Genomic DNA, 23,321 nt, shown 5'->3' with positions numbered 1-23,321 from the left:
TTGTTTTCATTATTAGAGCCTACCTTCAATAGGTCTAAACACTATGATTTAATCTTTAAAAAAACATTTCTGTACTGTTTGTCATAGGGTGAGAATTTAATAATTTTATATCGTCAAAATGCCACCTATGTAGTTAGTCATTAATCAGTTATTGACGTTAGGTAGTCATTGATAACTAGTTAGGTGTAGCCTTTCTAACAAATTATACTAACACCGGTTTATGCACAGGATACCTAATCCTTGCCGCCACTTTCAAATACGCCAGATCTACACTGACGATCGGACGCCTTTTTTGTGCGAGCGTTATATGCTGGCATACATATATATATCTGCAGGTAAATTCTATTACAACTGTCTAAATAAGTATTATGACGCTTTTTATGTTTATGATTATGATTATTATGATTATTATTATGATTATTATTGTATTGATAGGATACGATTAACGAATGTCATATCGTTTGTATTCTTTGTATTATTTAACGGCTTATCTATTTTACTATTTTATCGTGTGATTACGTTTATAATGTTATATTAAGATTTGTGGATTGTTGCAGATCATAACATCATAATACTATCATCAGTCTGCAATATAGTCAACGAAACCTACAAATTTGTTGCTTGTCATTACCCCAGAAGGGCTGACTAGGCCGGCGACAATGGCGCCCAACGTGTTTTGACTTCCCAGACGTCGATGATTTCTACGCACGGAGAAAGAATACAGTCTCCTATGGAAAGGTATTCTACATGGCCATTATAAAAGAACTGTCCATGGACACACATATTATACCCGGGTGTGTGTTTCATTACTGTGAAAACATAGCATGCTTTAAATGAAATGAGCTCAATACACATTTACTTGATTACCACACTATAATGCACTTGTCCCGAGGATCCCGTAATTTCGCAGTTGGATATTAGATCGGACATTGATATTTGTTGCAAAATGAGTGATTAAGACACTTGTATATGCTTCATACTTTATTGATTCATTTTTAATATAAAATTGTGCATGTTTAGTACATAATAAGGTATAAATCTAAAATTTATATAAGTATCATTGTGTGTATACAAGTATATTGTAATTTATATTTTTGTCCAATTTTTTTAATTGAACAAAGCAAAGCCTTCAAGGTCACTGCACTAATATTAAGGTATTAAGTGCCCCTGCATGAAAACTAACTGCTCATTCCACAATCAACTTGTGTTCACTAATCCGTTTATACAGTAGTTCAGGTTTGGTAGCTGTACAAAAGTTGTTGAATACCGGTAGTAAAAAGAAACGTGGTATTTTGAAGATAAATATATTTCGAAGATATATTTATTTTGGGAAAATTTCATTCATTTCAAAATGATTGAAATTTGAATTAATTGTTCGTTGACAGGAACAATTTACTTGTGAATACATATTTAACACATGCAATCATTGATTTCGGTAGTAAATACTGTTTCAATGATTATTAAACATATTTCACGTAGCAATTATCGGGAAACATTGTGACAGATCGCAGATTTTCGTTTAACCGTTATAGTATACTGTGTATACTATACAAGTGTTAACAGTGTGCGATGTGCGTAAAGAATTGTAAAATTTGCAAATAAATTTTACAATAAAGTGTTTGCGCACTGCTGATTATTATGCGCGAAGGTTGTTAATCGGACGCTGTGTATCGCATACAACAATTAGCTATTAGAAAAACATTGACAAGTTGTAGTGCAGACATTGCGGGTTAACACGGAATTTCACTGCATGTGGGAAAATAAATACTTTTAACTCCTTTAAAGCGGACAGTAATAGAGCTTAATAAGAAGATTAAAGTAGTAGGTTTAAATAAATTAACTTAACACCGGAGAAAGTTAATACAATATTTTGCATATAAAAATATAAAATTAAATAAATAATATAGATTCATAACCATATAGAGAAAAATTAAATAAAAACAAATTTAATTCAATAAAAGTTGCAAAGAAAATAACTTAAAAGAAAATTAATAAATAATTATAATTGCAATGAAATAACATAATTGGATTATTAAACTTAAATTAAATTTAATTGCATTGAATTAATGAGTTGAGTTAAATTAAATTAACTTAAATTAACTTGATTTAAATAAAACTATATTAAACTTTATTAGGCTGAATTAAACTAAATAAACAATTTAATTGAGTGAAATTTAATTTAATAAGATTAACTAAATTGAATAAATTTTAATTTATTTAATTTAATCACTGAATGAGATGATGTGATATTAATGGAAAAAAAAATCGTCAAACGAAATTGATTTAAATTGTGTTAGATCGTCAAATTGAATTAAATTCAATTGAATTGAATTAAGTTTAATTAAATTAATTTTAATAAAGTTAAATTAAATTAAACTAAATTAAGTTGATTTAAGTTAAATTAAATTAGATAAGATTAAATTAAATTATAAATAAATTAAATTGAATTGAATAAAATTGAATTAAATTAAATTAAATAAGTGAAGTTGAAGTGAAGTTAAAGTGAAGTTGAAGTGAAGTTGAAGTGAAGTTGAAGTGAAGTTGAAGTGAAGTTGAAGTGAAGTTGAAGTGAAGCTGAAGTGAAGTTGAAGTGAAGTTGAAGTGAATAAGATTGGATTTGGTTAGATTCAATTAAATTTAATTGACTTAATTGAATTAAATTAAATTAAATTACAAAGATGGATAATATACATTTGACTGAAAGAGAAAAAAGGATACAATGGAGAGAAGAGCTTAAGGCAGAGATTGCTCAGAGTGAAAGAGAAATACAAGAGAGAAGAAATGAGAATAGATTGGAACAAATTAAACAAAGGGACAGAGACATAGTAATGTTACAACTTCAAGAATTACAGCGACAAAGAAATGAGCTGATAGAGAAAAGGAGACAGACAAGACATGAAAAGGATGAGCAACATAGAGTTGTTGAAGAACAGAGAACAGAATTAAGAGATAAGCCTTTGAGGACCCAAAGTAGGACTTCAGACTTTGAAAGTCAAAGACTAAAGGAGACCGTGATTAATATAGAATATAAGGACGTTGAATTGAAAGGAGCATGTGGGCATACTAACTTCCATCCGGATATTGAGGAAATCGAATTTAAGGAAAATAGATATACTGAAAGGACATATGCGGATCGGTCACCTATTACAATTGATGAATACGGATATGTCGACCGTATTGTGCCAATGTCTAAGGAACTGGATCACTGTGAATATTTTGACCATTCTTCAGCCGTAAGCAATGACACAGTAGACAAAGAATTAGAGTGGTTAAGAGGAAAGGAAATTAAACATAAAGCAGAACATCGTGCAAATTCTGAGGACAGAATTAAAATGGAGGGAGAATTAGATAGAACATATTCTCATCAGATAACCAACAAACGCAACAAGAGTCACACTGACTACAAAATTGAAATTGAAAATTTGCAGAAGCAAATTGACTCAATGAAAGTCGAGGAGGGGGAAGCAATCAGAAAGATTCAGATAAAGGAGCAGTTAAGAGAAACAAAACATCAAGACATGCTGCGAGAAAAACAAAGACAGAAAGATAAAGACACATTGAGGGCACTTAAACAAGAGAAATATGAACTAGAACAGAGTTTATTAGAAAAACAGAGCGTTTTGAGCTCATTGGATGAAGAACTAATAGATTATGGCAAAGAACGAAATAAACCACAAGACAGTAAGACAAACGAGATCAAACAAGGTTTCATGATTAAACAGGGGTGTCAATTGGCCTTAATCTTAAATCCTGAAAATCATCCTAGAATTAGGGGGACAGAGTCAAAAGAGTTTTAATTATTCATTAAATTATGTTTCCTTTGTAAACAATATGCCAAAGGTCAATAATTTGTGTTGAAGATGACATTTTGTGACAAGAATGCTTAAAATAACCAAAACAATCCTCTGTTTTATATCAATATCAAAACTTTTCCTTGAGGGCTTAAATCCTGAATTCAGGAATAATCCTGAAAATTGACACCTCTGTTAAACCAAATATACCAAAATTCACAGAACCAAGCAATTTTCCAGAATGGAAGATAGAGATAGAAGCCATGCTCAGCTCAAACATATACAATACAGAAATATTGAGACAAGCAATTAGAAATGCCATCGGTGGAAAACCCCGCAAGGTGTTAGCAACCTTAAAGCCTACAGCCACAACAAAGGAAATATTAGAGACATTGGAAAGTAATTACGGTGATATCAAAAGCGGAGAATGTATCATGGAAGAATATTACAAAGCCAAACAAGAGAAAGAGGAAGACATTTCTGCATGGGGAATACGCCTAGAAGAGTTAGTACAGAAGGCTATAGATAGAGGTGAAATACAAACGCACAGAAGGGAGAAAATGCTACGAACACTGTTCTGGAAATACCTAAGGAACAAAGAACTCAAGAATGCAACGAGAATATTTTATGAATCGAACATACCGTTTGAAGAATTGAGAAAGAAGATGAGACGAGAGGAACAGGACATAAGTGTTTCTAAGGAAACATCCCAACAAATAAATGTTCATCAGATTGATGACCACACGAAACTGTTGAATGACCTTAAAGAGCAGATAAAGATTATGGAGGCTAAATTGAATTGACAGAGGAACAACACAGACCTATAGACCCAGAGAGAAGAAATACATTTAGATATGACAATAGAGGTCGGTCCTACAGGGGATACCGAAACAACTCAGCGTTCAGAGGTCGAGGTGGATACCACCAGCGCAATGATAGATTTAACCGCGGAAATCGTTCATATGAACCGAGGAGAGATATTACTCAGACATATACACAACAGAAAGGTACATTTGAGACTCCTTTAAACTAGATGATGCTCTGATCGACGGGTTAGATGAGAGCAGAAGAAGCAGCACTAAGCCCGACCCCAAACCATACAAAATAGAAGATGTTTTACAGAAAATGATAGGAGATGCTAACTTAGATGAAATTAGAATAAATGGACAAGAAACTACAGCGTTAATTGATAGTGGATCACAGGTCAGTACCATAACTGAAGTGTTTTACAATAAAATGTCTCCAAAACCAGATATCCATTCTATGGAAGAATTCAACATTTCGTTGAAAAGTGCAAACGGCAGCGAAATTCCATATATGGGCTACATATTTTCTAATATAGAAACAGCGTTTACCAAAGAAGCTATGTCTACCATATTGCTTGTCGTACCGGTGGAGGAATACCACGGAACAGCTCATGTGTTATTGGGACAGAACATTTAACGGGAATTAAAACCAGTTGCTGAGAACATAACATTGAATAATGTTTGGCAAGCAGGGTTCATGTCTATCGACGCAGATGTTGGACTTGTGACAGCTACAAGACCCATTACTCTCCATCCCGGAGAAAGTAGAACAGTAACCAGCTTCTTTAGAAAACCAAGAAATGTCAAGACAGCAATAACAGAACCAGTAGATGATATGCATAGCCACAGTGCTATAGTTTGTCCAAGAGTTGTACAAGTTGATAAGCCAGGAAGAACAGCCAGAATACCAGTTCGGATTTGTAACGTTTCAGCTAAACCAATCAAAATTAGGGCAAAGCAGAATTTATGTAAACTTGAAGAAATTACAGTGTTGAGAGAAGCTCCTATTTTCGAACCTGTCACAAATGCGTCCGTTTCTTTAGAGGCAAAGTCACATGAACATGCTTACAAGTACAATAAAACCAATATGAAAGATACATATGGAATTGATTTGGAAGATACTGATTTGTCAGAAGAACAGAAAAACAGGGTGTACCAATTGTTTGAAAAACACAATGCAATATTCCCGAAGTCCCCACTTGATCTTGGTAAAACGTCAGAAATTAAACATACCATCAAACTTACCAACAATGAACCATTTAAAGAACCCTATAGGAGAATACCACCAGCTGTTTATAACGAGGTTAGATAACATCTGAAAGAAATGCTTGACCTGGGTGCAATACGTGAATCAAATAGCCCATGGTCCTCCAATTGCGTTATAGTTCGAAAGAAGAATGGTGAAATCAGATTTTGTATCGACTTTCGAAAGCTTAATGAGAGAACCAAGAAAGATAGCTATGCTATACCCAGGATTGAGGACACCTTACACTTACTTTCTGGATCTAAATATTTTTCAAAACTTGACCTTAAAGCTGGATATTGGCAAGTTGAACTAGATGAAGAGGACAAAGAAAATACGGCTTTCCAGGTCGGTGGTCTCGGTTTTTATGAATGCAACCGCCTTCCGTTTGGACTGTGCAATGCCCCTGCCACTTTTCAACGTCTAATGGAACAATGCATGGGAGATTTGAATCTAAGAGACTGTTTGATATACTTAGATGACATCATTATTTTCTCCAATGATATAAATTCTCATATTTCACGACTGGACCAAGTGTTTTCGAAGTTAGCATCGTTTAATTTGAAAATAAAGCCATCAAAATGTGAATTCTTTAAGACCAAAACCACTTACCTCGGTCATGTTGTTTCTGCAGATGGTATAAGTGCAGACCCGGAAAAGACAGAAGCCGTCCGAAATTGGCCTACACCTACTAACGTGAAGGAGGTTAGGAAGTTCCTCGGATTTGTAGGCTATTATCGACGATTTATAAAGGGGTTCTCCAACATCGCTAGACCTTTGAATGACCTGCTGATTGGGCAGTCTAATTGCAAAACAGTTACATCCATCAAGAAGGTAAAATTTGAATGGGCAGAGGAGCAACAGAAAGCTTTCGCGAACCTAAAGCAGCAGCTGGTAAATCTGCCTGTACTCGCCTATGCAAATTATGAACTTCCGTTTATTCTTCACACGGACGCTTCTTCACAAGGCTTTGGCGCTGTGCTGTACCAACATCAAGATGGTAAAGACAGGGTTGTCGCCTATGCTAGTCGTTCCCTAAAACCGGCCGAAAAGAATTATCCAGCACACAAACTGGAATTTCTCGCATTGAAATGGTCGGTTACAGAGAAATTTCTCGACTATTTATATGGTGCTACATTTGAGGTTGTAACTGATAACAACTCACTCAGGTATGTAACAACGACAGCTAAATTAGACGCCACGGGGCAGAGGTGGATGGCAGCTTTGGCGAACTACAATTTTGCACCACGCTTCCGAGCGGAACGTCAAAATGCCGACGCCGACGGACTGAGTCGTCTTACGGTTGACCATGACACCATCACTGCTTTATCTTCTGGTGTGACTGCAAGGGTAGAAGATACTCCGCTTTGCTTCAGTATAGTCAATTGTGAAACATTGTCAGAAGTGGACTGTTCCACTACAATACCCGAGGAAGTGATGCAATCATATGCATTAAGTTCCAAAGATTGGCATCAAGCTCAACATAGTGATCCCGTCATCTCTGATCTGATTAAATGCATTCAGCAAGGCACCAGGCCGACAGCTTTGCGGGCCTCGGGCACTACTTCAGCTGTTACTAGATATAACAGAGATTGGGATAAACTGGAACTACATCAAGGGGTATTATATCGAGACTCCATGGTGGGAAATCAGTCTTGCAAGCAGCTCATACTACCAGAAGCGCTGAGGGATGAAGTGTTTCGCGCACTTCATGATGATCTAGGACATCAAGGTAGAGATCGAACAACATCCCTGTTTAAACAAAGGTTTTATTGGCCTGAAATGGAAACCTTTATCCGTGACAAGGTTGCAGCTTGTGATAGATGTATCAGGCGTAAAGCAATTCCTCAATCAGCATCCCTAGTAAATATAACAACTTCTGCTCCGATGGAAATGATCTGTTTAGATTACCTCAGTCTAGAACGCTCAAAGGGTGGATTTGAACACATTCTTGTGATAACGGATCATTTCACGAGATAAGCACAAGCATATCCTACTACCAATCAAACAGCCAAGACAACAGCACGTGTGTTGTTTGATAAATTCATTGTGCATTATGGATTTCCGGAACGCATCCACAGCGATAGGGGAGCTAACTTCATGTCAAATATCAGAACTGTGTCATTGAGGAGGAAAAAACCAGTCACGCACCACACCATATCATGCTATGGGAAACGGTATGGTTGAAAGGTTTAACCAAACACTCTTGAAGATGTTAGGTACATTAGAAGAAAACAAAAAGAGTAATTGGAAAGATTTTTTGGGACCAATGGTACATGCGTACAACGCCACTTTACATGACAGTACAGGCTATTCGCCGTATTTCCTTATGTTTGGTCGTCATCCAAGACTCGCCATTGACGCTCTTTTGGGTCTCCATTTCCACGATATTAATGCCAGATATGCAAATGAATATACGCGTAAACTACGTCAACGTCTTACAACGTCATATCAGAAGGCAAAAGAAATTGCGTCTAAAACGGCAGAAATCAACAAACGGAAGTATGATTTGAAGGTACGCGCAGCAAAACTAGTCCCTGTCGACTTAGTTTTAGTACGAAATGTTACGTTGCGTGGGAAACAGAAGATTGCCGATCGATGGGAAAATGAACCTTATATTGTGGTTTGTCAGCCCAATGTTGACATCCCAGTCTATGACGTTAAGAAAGATAACCCACGAGCGAGGCGAATCCGTCGATTACATCGAAATCTCATACTTTCTCTGGGTATACAGAACGAAGATGTTCCGGAAACAGAGACTAGAGCCACCGGAACTACTCCGAAATACGTTATCCCACAGAGGAGACGGAATATTTCCCTGGTCGACGACGAAGGTAGATCCGACACAACACCAATATTACGCAGATCAACGCGGATCCGCCGCACACCAAATGGTTCACAAGTGATTAGTTTGCAGGATCTAAACTTGTAAAGTAAATGACCGGAAATGACTGATTTTAGTGTTATTGTATTGTGCAAAGACAGTGATCGATGTGCTCCACATTGAAAACAATTTTTTTTGGAATTTACATGTGTGAATTATCAAATTATTTCGAAAAGCTATATGTGTTAACTATGTACATAGATGTAACTCAATTTTTATTATTCAATGGTGTCGATTCATTGTGCTTAAATATATGTTTGATATATTTATACGTTGTAAATAAAATGATAAAATCAGCATACTTAACGCGTATGTCTTGTCATTGTTGTTTATCTATGCAATTAAAGAATAAACAAATGTCGAGACGACATTTTTCAAATAGGGGGGATTATGTCATCAGCGATTTTCCTCCTTCTTTATAACGTACCAGTAAACGGTACTTTCCCAATCGAGCGAAAATTCCCAAATTCCCAATCAGCATCTGAAAAAATCCCAATCGGCGTCCGAATTTTTCTCAAAACAATCGAAAGTTTCGTAACAAAACCCAACTTTCGGCGAGCGAACAAAGAAAATTGTATAGTTGTGTGAAACCACGCGCTCGATTAATATCGGGTTTTATTATTCAGCGCGTTCAATCAATAGAGTCATTACTGTTTGCAGTTCTTTTGTCAGGCAGCCAGCGTACTGTTTGACGTCGGTTTAAAACCTTATCGTAGTTTGAAATGCCCTCCAGCACTGCCTCTGTGGAAAGGTTGTTCAGTCTAATGAACAATCTTTGCACGACCAATCGGAACCGTCTATCACAGGACACATTGACAGCTCTAATGATGCTGTGCAGAGAGGGATGCCAGCAACTGAGTGATGATCAAACATCAAAGATTGTTGAAATTTTCAAAAAAATGAAAGAGAGAGACATTGCTTTATAAGAGATTAAAACAACTAGTAATTGATTTTGTGTCTTCTATATAATATTTTGTTATTTATATCATCTTTATTACTTAAAGTAATGGTCACTAAGGCATGCCTGCAAATGATTATTTTAATGGGTATGTTCAATTAAGTTTGAACTGTATGATGTATTCAATAAGACCCAAACTTCACAAGGCGATTTTCCCAATTTAAGGATTTCACAACTCGATTTTTCCCAATTTTGAGGTTTTCACGACTCAATTTTTCCCAATTGGACCGGTACGGATACTTTTCCCAATTAGACAAGGAAAATCGCTGGTCATAGGGTGAGAATTTAATAATTTTATATCGTCAAAATGCCACCTATGTACATGTAGTTAGTCATTAATCAGTTATTGACGTTAGGTAGTCATTGATAACTAGTTAGGTGTAGCCTTTCTAACAAATTATACTAACACCGGTTTATGCATGGGATACCTAATCCTTGCCGCCACTTTCAAATACGCCAGATCTACACTGACGATCGGATGCCTTTTTCGTGCGAGCGTTATATGCAGGCATACATATATATATCTGCAGGTAAATTCTATTACAACTGTCTAAATAAGTATTATGACGCTTTTTATGTTTATGATTATGGTTATTATGATTATTATTATGATTATTATTGTATTGATAGGATACGATTAACGAATGTCATATCGTTTGTATTCTTTGTATTATTTAACGGCTTATCTATTTTACTATTTTATCATGTGATTACGTTTATAATGTTATATTAAGATTTGTGGATTGTTGCAGATCATAACATCATAATACTATCAGTGCCCCAGATAATTAGTTGGGAAATAGGGTTTTCACTCATTGATTTTGAAAAATAGGGTGATTTCATTCTTGAAATAGGGTGAAATGAGATATAAAAATGCATATTGTAAAATCATTGCCGCTTTACTTCTGTTGAAGCTGCACACTTGTATTGATTCAATAAAACTATAAGCTATCATCATTAACTTTAATTAACTGAATGTTTCATAACACATTCAATCCTTGAAACTGTCCATAATATAAATTGTTAAACTAAAAAAAATGATAACACGAATTAGTCGGCACTTATTGGCTTTTTCTTTCTTGATTCGAAAACATTTGCGATTGATTGATATTTTGGCGCAACAATCGCGGAATCTTTCGACCTCTTTTAGACTTTTTATTACGAATCGTTATAGAAGCTGAACGTACAGACGCTTTACAAAGACATTCACAATGAACGACGGATTAAGTCAGATTTAAAACGCATGTATGTCGTCGTAAATAATTTGGTCAGACGCTTTATTTAACAATGAAATCTAGTCCGCAGAGCGTTTTGATAACTGACTGTTTTCCTGCTCCATCATCCAGACGCTTGCTGAATGAAAGCGTTGCCACATTACGATAATATTTCCAAAGAGAAAATACCTAAAATGAGCAAAGCATTTTCAATCAAAGCTAGCATTTTCCATCAAAGCTATTGTATCGCACGCATTAAATGTGACGAATTTGCGTAAAATTCAAATCTGTTGCGTTTTCAATACGCATGATATTGTATTTCGTTGCGTTTTTAAACATTTTAATAGGGTGAAAAACGCAGATACGCAGCTTATCTGGGGCACTGATACTATCATCAGTCTGCAATATAGTCAACGAAACCACCAAATTTGTTGCTTGTGATTGAAGACTCGACCGAAGATGTCAACTCGATAGTCTTCTTTACAGATGCCATGTCTGTATTAGAAGCCCTGACCAACAACAAGGTTCCTCAGCTTGCAAATGCCTTACAAAGAATCAGCACCAACCTAAACGTGACCCTCCAGTGGATCCCAGCACACTGTGGAGTGGCCGGAAATGAAGATGCTGACCAACTGGCAAAACAAGGTGCTCAGTTAGATCAGCCACCTGTGCAAGTAAGCTACAAGGAGAAAGTTACCATCATTAAATCACTTACCCGGCCAAGACAAGAGGCAGATGCATATCATCTCCTAAGCAGGGCAGAGCAAGTGATAATGGTCAGACTCCGATCAGGGCACTACCGACTCAATGCACACATGCATAAAAAATACAGACTGGCCCCGTCACCGACCTGTCCGTGTGGCACAGAAGACCAAACAGCTGAACACATCCTCCAAAGATGTAAACGTCACGACCAGGAGCGAGCTACAAAGTGGCCCCAGGACACAACCCTCCATCAGAAACTTTATGGAGACGTGGATGACCTGAGACGGACCACATCATTTATTGAAAAAACTGGTGTGATCGTGTAGAGCGAACGCCAAGAAGAAGAAGTTGCTTGTCATTACCCCAGAAGAGCTGACTAGGCCGGCGACATGTTGACAAGAAAGAAGTCTATAATCCAACTTATTTAATTACAGTACTTGAGTAGGTAACTAGTATCATAGCCAGTGCTAAAGCATTTTAACTTGAGTAAGCTAATTATGATTCATAACTTAATACTACTTTAATTTTTATTTATTCACAGAAATGGTTAAATATGTTATAAACAAGAGATGTGTTTGTCAGAAACACAATGCCCCCTACTGCGCCGCTTTGAAGCCATATATTTGACCTTTGACCTTAAAGGATGACCTTGACCTTTCACCACTCAAAATGTGCAGCTCCATGAGATGCACATGCATGCCAAATATCAAGTTGCTATCTTCAATATTGCAAAAGTTATGACCAAGGTTAAAGTTTAGTGACAGACACACAGACACAGAATGACAGACAGGCCAAAAACAATATCCCCGATCATTCCATAATCCACAATCCTTTAAAATTTCCTGACAAACCAGAATATTCAGCTCATTCTGGACCTAAGTTCATTCCTCAGTATTAGCAGACATTTAGTGCAATTTTACCGACCTGATTGCATAACAACACCAGGGAAATCAACATATGGTACATTACAAATTGAACAAAAGATTGGGCCACAATTAAAATATTGTTGGTTTGCCCTTTACCGACCCTAAATTTTACAGGTGGGTAGGTAGGTAGGAAAATTATTTTATTTTATTTGAGAAATTATATTTTTAATACACTAATAATCTATGAATATTTAAAACACTTATTAAAGCACTGTTGCAGTGTACGAAGCCCTATGTAGCTTAACATTATCTTGTTTGCTGTTTCTTGCATATATTAATATCAAATGCATGCTTGTGTGTTATTTATTACATCAAATATTTGTTCATTATATGATTTTAATTGCTCAAATGCATTTGTAATTATTTAACAGCCAGACAGCTTTTATTTTTAACTTAAACCTTTCCCTTAAATTGGGCTTAATTAGCATGCAACAAGCATTGAAGGAGTGTAGAAAGACAGCCCAAAGCCTTTAATGGAAAAATTCAGACGTGGCGAAAGACCATCACATTTTACAGGCCAGACTTGCCTACCAGGAGAAACAATTCACAGGCCTGTTGAAGTTTTTACAGGCCTTAACTTTAAGTGTTTGACCGGTTAGTGCATAGTCTCAGCATGGAAAAGTAAATTCATAAAAGTGCAAACTGAACATTATTATAAAGCATTATTTCTTCTTGAATGCTCTGAGCTTTTATGAGTACATACGTACAGCTCAGAGGGTCAATAGCTGGGAGTTGTATTATTGCAACTAACATAAGCATGAAAACTTGATTTGGGGAAATAAATTCTGGATCTGGATAGGTACGTTGCAGGACCTTTCGGTGTAGGCGCAACGGGGGAGAGGGTGGTTAGTCCCACTGTAGGACAGTGGGTGTTAGTTTCAGTTTGTGGATATACTAACGCTTTAAACATATATACTTGAGTGTTGTCGATGTATTTAGCTAAGAGACATTAATAAATTAAATAAGTTTACCTTTACATATCCATTTCACTAACATGCCATTACAGTAAACTGTTCAGTGTGGCAAACATAATAAAGCAGAATATGCACATGAATCTGATTAAACACAGATCCACTTGCATATAAATCAAATCATGTTTGTCTTTTATTTTGCATTTTCGACAAAAAAAATCCTGTAACTGTTAGATGTATTTTTCTTTGCGAGTAGACTGCATTCCAATTTTCAAACACTTCATCACTTGTTCTGTGACATTCAGTTCATACATTTGCAAAAAAAAGAGTTTTATTTGTATCTAAAACCTATGCTCAATCGTAGAATGACACGCTCTTTTCATTAATCGATACTAATTATATGATGTCCGTCGTAAATTCGATAGTTATTTGTTCTCGCTGAGCATCGTTATTTCTTTTAATTGTCGGCCATCTTGGATCACGTTAACAACATGTGTACAACGAACGTAAACTCGTATATGTCCGACTCCTTTCGCGAACCAATGGTTAAGTATGATGTCGTTCGGCCATTTTCACGGAACACCGCCGATCGCGATGCTGGTTATAGACGCTTGCATTACTGTCTATTCTGGGGCGAATGAAATTCCAACCATCGGAGCGACCTAGATCGGTCAGGGGCGATAATAATAGACAGGGATATAAATACGCGCATGAATAAATATTGCTTTCGGCTCTTTTGTCATCGTCGAAAAAAACGAAAATAAAAAAAATAAGTTTTCAGAAATCGCAATAAAATTTTTTGGGTCGGGGGGTAAAAAGTGGGTCGGTCGGTAAAGGGCAAACAAACTCAATTTTAATTTAGGCCTTGCCAAGCAATATTGTCCCCTACCGGTGAAACTCCACCATTGTCAGTATTTTTTGTTTGTTTTTTTACATATTTGTTGCCATAGCAACCATAATTCTTGATGGATAAAAAAACAACAAGATTTCTTTGAGAAATACAATGCCCCCCAGTAAGCCAAATATGAAGTTGCTATGTAGTTTATCAGGGTTGCCACCAACCTGGTGGACGGACCGACCGACCAACCGACCGACCGACATGAGCAAAGCAATATATAAGCATAAACCGTAGTTGTTTCCATCTACTGACCGGTAGTAGTAGTAGTAGTAGTAGTAGTAGTAGTAGTAGTAGTAGTAGTAGTAGTAGTAGTAGTAGTAGTAGTAGTAGTAGAAGTAGTAGTAGTAGTAGTAGTAGTAGTAGTAGTAGTAGAAGTAGTAGTAGAAGTAGTAGTAGTAGTAGTAGTAGTAGTAGTAGTAGTAGTAGCAGTAGCAGTAGCAGCAGCGGTAGCAGCATTACAATACCAATACTTAAGAATGATCAAATGGGAAAAGGTAACCTAGCACTGGCAGTAAATATGGGGCTCATTTACAGGTCAGATTTGGAATCTCTGCTGTAAAATGAGATTTTGAATGAATTAAAGGGAGGCAAATCTGTAATAAAAAGAACATGCATAAACCGTAGTTGTTTCCACCTACCAACCGACCGACCGACCGACATGAGCAAAGCAATATACCCCCTCTTCTTCGAAGGGGGGCAGGTGGTGGTGGAGGAGGAGGAGGAGGAGTAGTAGTAGTAGTAGTAGTAGTAGTAGTAGTAGTAGTAGTAGTAGTAGTAGTAGAAGTAGTAGTAGTAGTAGTAGTAGTAGTAGTAGTAGAAGTAGTAGTAGAAGTAGTAGTAGTAGTAGTAGTAGTAGTAGTAGTAGTTGTAGTAGTAGTAGTAGTAGTAGTAGTAGTAGTAGTAGTAGCAGTAGCAGTAGCAGCAGCAGTAGCAGTAGCAGCATTACAATACCAATACTTAAGAATGATCAAATGGGAAAAGGTAACCTAGCACTGGCAGCAAATATGGGGCTCATTTACAGGTCAGATTTGGAATCTCTGCTGTAAAATGAGATTTTGAATGAATTAAAGGGAGGCAAATCTGTAATAAAAAGAACATGCATAAACCGTAGTTGTTTCCCTTGTTTGAACCATGCTTAATCCTTATAATGCCTATTTCCAGTAACTGTGACCTTCACCTGTGACCTTGACCTTTGACCTAGTGACCTCAAAATCAATAGGGGTCATCTGCGAGTCATGATCAACGTACCTATGAAGTTTCATGATCCTAGCCCCAAGCGTTCTTGAGTTATCATCCGGAAACCACCTGGTGGACGGACCGACCGACCTACCGACCTACCGACCGACATGAGCAAAGCAATATACCCCCTCTTCTTCGAAGGGGGGCATAATGACATGCATAATCTCCATATTGCCATCTATCAATGTTTCAAGTTTCATGAAAAAATATGATGAACTTTTAAAGTTATCGCAAGATCCAGAAAAGTGTGACAGACTGGCTGGCTGGGCTTGGCTTGGCTTGACTTGACTTGACTTGACTGACTGACTGACTGACTGACTGACTGACTGACTGACTGACTGACTGACTGACTGACTGACTGACTGACTGACTGACTGACTGACTGACAGACTGACTGACAGACAGAGCGCAAACCATAAGTCTCCTCCGGTTTCACCGGTAGGGGACAATTAATATATAAAGTGCGCGATTTTATGCCACCTACCAAATGTCAATTTACTTGGCTTGGCTTGACTTGACTTGACTTGACTGACTGACTGACTGACTGACTGACTGACTGACTGACTGACTGACTGACTGACTGACTGACTGACTGACAGACTGACTGACAGACAGAGCGCAAACCATAAGTCTCCTCCGGTTTCACCGGTAGGGGACAATTAATATATAAAGTGCGCGATTTTATGCCACCTACCAAATGTCAATTTACTTTGTCTAGATCAGCATTTACATGTACATGATTTTAAATCAATGTTGTTACATAGAGAAAATTATAAATATACTAAATACTTATAACACTGCTTATACTGACATATAACACTCATCTCCCCAAATGCAAACATTCTATGTAGTTAAATGCGAATATGCTATGTAGTTGCCTCTATAAATTAAGTTAAAATACTGATAGTCATATTTGCTTTGATATCAAAATCGGCCTGAGCGTCATCAAGAGGGGATTTACATGTTATCCATCCGGGAGAGAAATATTTAAACATGTACATGTACTCCTTAGCTTGTCCTGAATGGGGACATATTTAAGCCTGAAATTGACATTAAAAAGTCGCTGTTCTTGTACACATGCTCACTTTGAGCATCAGTTACTGTTGAACCTTATATTTTCGTCCGCATAAAATTGTGTGTTGCTTCAAACAAAACAAAACAAGATCATGTGAATTAAAATTCAGGTATTTCCAATTATATTAAAAAATTCATTGCTTAATTATTTTGGAACTCATTATGGTCCAAAAAATGTGTCACTGCATGAAGTGTGCCCTATTATAAACCTGTACATTATAAGCATTTAACACCTATAATGCAAACACTAAAAGTCACTCTACATCACTGTGGGAAATATGGTCCCACTAGACAGCGTTCATAATTTATCTGTCCATCTTCAATAAACAGATGTTTAATACCATAAAGCCTGATACCAATTACTGGCAATCAATGGCAATATTAATTGAACAAACCAAAATGTAATTCTTTAGCATTACCATTTACCAATCGCTGACACTCAAATATCATTTAATGTTTTTTTAGCAGTGCAGCACTAAACTATCACTTAAATGTTGACTTTGCAACATGGAAAGTGTTGATTTTCACTTAAATTGTTACTCGGCTAACTAAAAAAGCTACCATTGAGTATATACCATAATATTTAGCACAGGCAGCTAATAATAAGTGTCATGCATGTAAACTTTTTATGAGAGCCTTGTTTTGAATTGTGAGCAAATTGACATAACAAATAAAATATTAATGTACTCATGATACAAAATGCACATACTATTTTGCATAATGTTTTTTTATTTTATGCTTTCTTATGGTTTATAGAGAAATATTAGTGAATTAAAACTGATATTTCACTGTTTCAAACAATGAACTATAACAGTGAAAATTATCGATTATTTTCATTGTTTTACTGGAACTATTTTTAGATATCTTTAGTTTCCCCATTGTGACCCCCCAATTTTACCAAGGGCAACTACTCTGCATTGAATGTTTATAACAAGGGACAAAATTGTCACAAAACCAGGTTTTTATTGTGAAAAAAAAATCTGATAAAGGGAGAAAACTCAAACTGAACTTTTGAAATGAACAAACAAAATTAACCCCCTTTGTAAGTTTGTTTTTTAAAAAAATCTATTTTTAGTCGTGGCGACCTTGACATTGGAGATATTGACGTGATTCTTTCGTGCGACACACCATCCCATGATGGTGAACAAATGTGCAAAATGATTTTAAAATCTCACAATGAATGACATAGTTATGGCCAGGACAAGCTCATTTATGGCCATTTTTGACCTTTGAACTCAAAGTGTGACCTTGACCTTGGAGATATCGACGTAATTATTTCGTGCGACACACCGTCCAATGATGGTGAACAAATGTGCCAAATGATTTTAAAATCTGACAATGAACGACATAGTTATGGCCCGGACAAGCTTGTTTTGCCCGCCCGCCAGCCAGCCAGCCCGCCAGCCAGCCAGCCAGCCAGCCAGCCAGCCAGCCCGCCCGCCCGCATTCGCCAATCTAATAACCAGTTTTTTCCTTCGGAAAACCTGGTTAAAAACATACGGATTACATACATGTAATTACATTTTGGGGCGCCTAATCGGAATTATATTGTCCGAAATTGGCAAAAATACAAAAATAATCAATTGTAAGCATATCATAAATAGAAAATGTGTTGAATTTGGTGGAATATTTGTAATATCCATATAATCGTGATGATTAAAAAAATATATTTTCACTCCTTGCTGAGCCACTCGTGAAAATATCATTTTCTATGATCACTCGTGAATTAAAATCCATATTCCACCAAACCCAACACATATCCTCTATATCACAAAAATATATTTTTATCAAACCCTAATACTTAATTTTACTGAAAAAAACACTACATTTATATTTATTGTTTGTAGGTATACATCCTCGAAAACTTAACATCAACACACATTTGGCAATTGAAAAATAAATTATTCCTGATATCGTCCCACGAATAATAATGGTTTTACAGAATTAATACATGATTGCATGTTACTTACAGACGTTTTTGCTATAAATGTAAATGCATGCCAAACTGACTGAAATCAGATTTCAAAACAATACATTCCAACTTTGAAAAACAAACCTCCAGATACACTTATTATTATGCCACGTTGGAAGGTCTAATAAGTTTTATACACATTATAACAAGTAAGCAAAGACAAATCACATGCTCTTATATTATTTCCTTCGTGTAATCATGTCATTACTCACCCATCATTTTCTTTATTTGCCAACACTTGAACACACTTATACAGTGCAAAGAGCAAAACATATGTGTAGTGTACATGTATGTGAATATTTAACTTAAGCCTTATGGATCCATATACATCATAAGTGAATTATCTACATTTATATGGAGCTGATATGTTTTAAAGCAAACTAATTTACCAACCTATGTGCCAAAAAAATAATTAATTAAAACCGAACAAAGCTCACAAAAAATCCAATAAAGAATTATGTTACATTAAAAAATAATGTTCAATGATGTTTTTGCCTGTATTGATGTGCATCAGAACTTGTTTGTTGATAGAATGCTTTTGTTGCTGTTGTTGTTATTTTGTAATTTTAAAAATAGATGACAACTGCTTCAAGAGACTACGATCACTGTAAGAGCTCCAGAAAAGAAGCATATCTGTGAATTTAAGCAGCAGACATTTTAAAAAAGCATTGAAAATGAGCAGAATGCGTGACAGCACATATTGGAAATCTTGCTTGGCATTTTTTTTTCATCAAGCTCTGCAACCTGAAAAACTAAAATACCTCATAAAGGTTATAGTGTAAGTTAACCTAAGAATCAATTTCAAGTGTATCAAGTGAACCAAGATTCCTCATCAAACTGTATCTTGATACAAATGCCATTTTAATCAGAAGCCTCTCTTGGCAATATATTATTCAGATATATCAGCTGCAATGATTCTAATGACAGTTCTTCGATATTATGAGCAATTCTTGATGACCATATAGCTACAACAATCCATAAATCAAATATGACAAAAAAAAGTTAAATTCGTTCCCAAAAACATCGAAATCATGAAAAGCTAATTACATTTAAACATTAGTAAACCAAGATGAGCAAGAGATCTGATTGATATGTAGAATATGCATACCATAAAAAAATCAAAGTAAGTGGGCAATTGGTTCTGGTAAGGGTTTCTGCTGCTCCGGCAGGAATTTGCTAGCAGTATCTAGATGCTGCCCGACCAGCATTTATTTTTAGAATAAGCCCTTGAACCCGTCAGCAAATCAAATTTGAGCTTACAAATGGAAAACATAAGCTACCTCTACGAAAACGAAATAGACCTGACACCTGACAATAACTTTAGAAAAACTGATAAATCAACAGACAGAGCAAAAACAATATGTCCCCCAGTATAGACTGGGAGACATAAAAAGGCACTGTTTAACTACAATAGTCAAAGTCTGATGTGTACAGAGTATCTACACTATTTTCAGCAAGTTGGATGAGCATCAAAGTTTATTTGCAAGTATCCAATTTTATCTGTATCCACACTAGCCCTGTGTTTGCAATCTGATTATAGAGAAAATTACTAATTATACAGGGCATGATGGTATACAAAGCAAGAGAATATGAATAAGCCATTTCTTCCAAACAAACCAGGTTCGCAGCAAATGGAAAATATAACAAGAGTTCTGATTGGCTGATGCCATAATCTAACAAGAAATGTTTTTGTCAGAAACACCATGTCCCCTACTGCGCCGCTTTGATTTATTTTATTTTTTGTTATCATTTGGCAGGTTCAGATAATTATCTCCCTTTAAAGCTTCTTACTTCCCTTGGATTTGTTTTTTTTACCTTTGACCTTGACCTGTGACCTCGAAGGATGACCTGGACCTTTCACCAATCAAAATGTGCAGCTCCATGAGATACACATGCATGCCAAATATGAAGATGCTATATTCAATATTGCAAAAGTTATAGCAAAATGCTAAAGTTGGGGCAAACAAACAAACAAACCAACGGACAGGACAAAAACAATATGTCCCCCACTATAGTGATGGGGGACATAAAAATGCTGGTCGAGCAGGATTTTTTGGTGCGCCATACATCAGAGGCTATTATCAACTAAGATTACAGCTGCCCATAGGTTGAGATTAATCAGTTAAGATAAAAGCTTACAGATAATAAATGATAAGTTGTTTTAGTCTGGATCTAATAAGCAGTAGAATACCCAATGGAAGGGCCAGAAAGTTCTACAAATATCCATTTACCTTTTAATTGTTAATGGAGATCAACTTCTTAATGGTTATGATTGTAACATTGTAAAATCTCTTAACATAGTTTTTGTTGTTTATATTGACTCAATAATTGCATTCAATGTGATTAATCTACCCATTCTGTGTCTGATTAACACAATTATGCAAATTTTGCATACCAACATAGTATACATGTAGCCATAGGGTTTTATAAAGAGTCATTGATAAACTTCCAAACTATCCTTTAAAAGCCAATAGTTTAAATTCAGATATGTCCAACAATATCTTAATTTCATACTAGTATTACAAATCATACAGTTGCAGGAGACACAACATACATGTAGTGATGTACTATCAACAATTGGCAAGTTACATAAAGGTTAGTGCCTTTTATTGGCAGTAAGAGGCAGTTACCATGTTCCATTCTGACACATATATGCATTGCAGACAGTAATCAACATGCAATACTTATCAAAGACCACAGCATTGTACTACAAGGTCGTGTAATCCGTTACTGTGACTGTAATAATGCTAAATGAACATTAATTACAGAAATCTCTTTGCTGTTGTTTTTATTTAGATTATTATCACAATTAGCAGCATCACCATTTCTTTTTTATTTCAGCAAATGGCAATATACTAGTCTTGTGTTAATGCAAGCAATAGATCTGCAAAATCATTATTCTTATCCATTATGGCATACATTATTTGCTCACTTAAATGTGCAAAATTATTAAAATTTCCTATTTGTCAGCATATAACACCATATCATATTAACTTTTTAACACAAATTAACATTAAATTGATTCTGCGCTATGTATTCACAGATCTTACTTTAAGCTTTATTTCCTGCATCGAAAAACATTGATTTATAGCCAATATCAAAATAATTCCAATGAGAGGTTAGTTTACACTAATTCCGATTCCCACAGGGTACCATTATCAAATAGCCAAATTTCAAGGAAATTTTCAAGCACTTCCCACATTTCTGATTATGCAAGCCTAATGTATCAGTTAAAAGATAGATAAGTTTTCTTTCAAAAATTGAAATAATAAAAGGTATGTAAAAATACGTCTAAGAAAATGCATCTCTCCTGTATGCAGCCACTGGCAGAAGAAAGGCTTTAGGCAATTTCTACAAAAGCACAGTACCACATTATTAAGGCATCCCAAAACTTTATTCTTTGTTAAAAGATTCTCCAATAAAAGGCACCAAAATGTTGAAAACAAACACAGGCAATTGGTAATAACCAGAAAAGGAATATTGTGATTCATAAATGTTTTTATACCAGAAGAGAAAAGTAACTCTTTAGAAATAGTTGCTTTGTTTGATGTTGGTCAGATCATTAATTATTAAGTGGTCTTTAACCTCAAAACACAACATGTATGATAATATACAAACCATTTCTGCAGTACATTATTTTTATCTGTATACGGTTGCACACACTTCCCAAATGTAAAATTAATACACTTAGATATATGACTCCAATATAGAATATATTTTTACAAAAAGTCATGTTGAAAAGTTATAATGTTATGTTAACAATATGGCATTCACATCATAAACAGTCTTTATATGTGCATGTACAATAAAATGTGTGTACATACTTTGTCATGTATTTTCTTTCACTTGCGAATACACATATAAGCAGATATACTTAAGATGAAACGTTTGGTTATTCATAGAAAAAGCACAGAATGAGGGTATGAACATAGATATGTCCATCCAATATACAGTATGCAAATGTTGAGTGGCAGCTTTTCATGCACAATCATGATAGCGCAAAATGAAACTTGCACTACAGTAGAACCAATCACAGAACAACCACAAAGGTTTGTTGAGAAGCCACATGTGTACACAATGCATGTATAACAATGTAACAATGTAACAATGTATTAAACCTGCAGATAACTCAAGATTGGAAAACAAGTAGTGCTTTTCATTAGTATTGGCTTTACGACTGACATATATGTATCATTATCTATAGGCTTATTGATAATGCCTACTTCAATGAATCCAATATCAGATATTGGGAGAAATGTTCATCACTTCTGCTTCCCATGAATAAAATGCAGAAACAGCATGCTTTGAACTGAAAAGCAGTCACATTTCTCATTGAAAGTATTGTCATAGTAACGTACACTGATTCAATAAGAATATACTAAAGAATGTACTACACAGGACACTTTAAATACCGTATTTTATTCTTTTGACATAAGAGGTAACATGCGATGTTTGTAAAACATGTACAGAGCTCCAGATAAGGGTCGTATTTTCGTAATTACGAATTATTTTCAAGTCCGTTACGTATTTATTTTAAAATCTTGTCGTACCATTAAGAATTACAAAATCAAGTTACGAATATTATTTTTACATCGGTCCGTATCGATTTTTATTGAGTTCTTTTCGAGTATTAAAGATCTTTGCGGTGCTCATATAGAATGGTTATCGGGTTTGTTTAACAAAGCGCATTTTTCCAATAA

The 23,321-nt window shown here is 35.6% G+C and overlaps 2 protein-coding genes across 9 annotated transcripts in view; one reads left to right on the top strand and one right to left on the bottom strand.

Annotated features, from left to right (window-relative positions):
- LOC127878917 (kinase D-interacting substrate of 220 kDa B-like) overlaps positions 1-23,321 on the bottom strand; it is an 85,231-nt gene that overhangs the window by 57,387 nt on the left and 4,523 nt on the right. Inside the window, exon 1 of one of the 8 annotated variants that reach the window (XM_052425466.1) lies at positions 18,706-18,756. The exons of the other annotated variants lie outside the window; for them this stretch is intronic. The gene's annotated coding sequence lies outside the window, so the exon portion shown is untranslated. Of the gene's footprint in view, positions 1-18,705; positions 18,757-23,321 lie in introns of those variants that run through there. 8 annotated transcript variants of the gene reach the window in all.
- LOC127878442 (uncharacterized) lies at positions 11,388-11,927 on the top strand. The gene has a single exon (XM_052424966.1). It carries the CDS (start codon positions 11,388-11,390, stop codon positions 11,925-11,927), a length of 540 nt encoding a protein of 179 aa, XP_052280926.1.

Source organism: Dreissena polymorpha, chromosome 4 (assembly GCF_020536995.1).
Source record: "Dreissena polymorpha isolate Duluth1 chromosome 4, UMN_Dpol_1.0, whole genome shotgun sequence".
Taxonomy (NCBI): Eukaryota; Metazoa; Mollusca; class Bivalvia; order Myida; family Dreissenidae; genus Dreissena; species Dreissena polymorpha.
The sequence above is the reverse complement of the archived record's forward strand: the minus strand, read 5'-3'. Positions and strand labels throughout refer to the sequence as shown.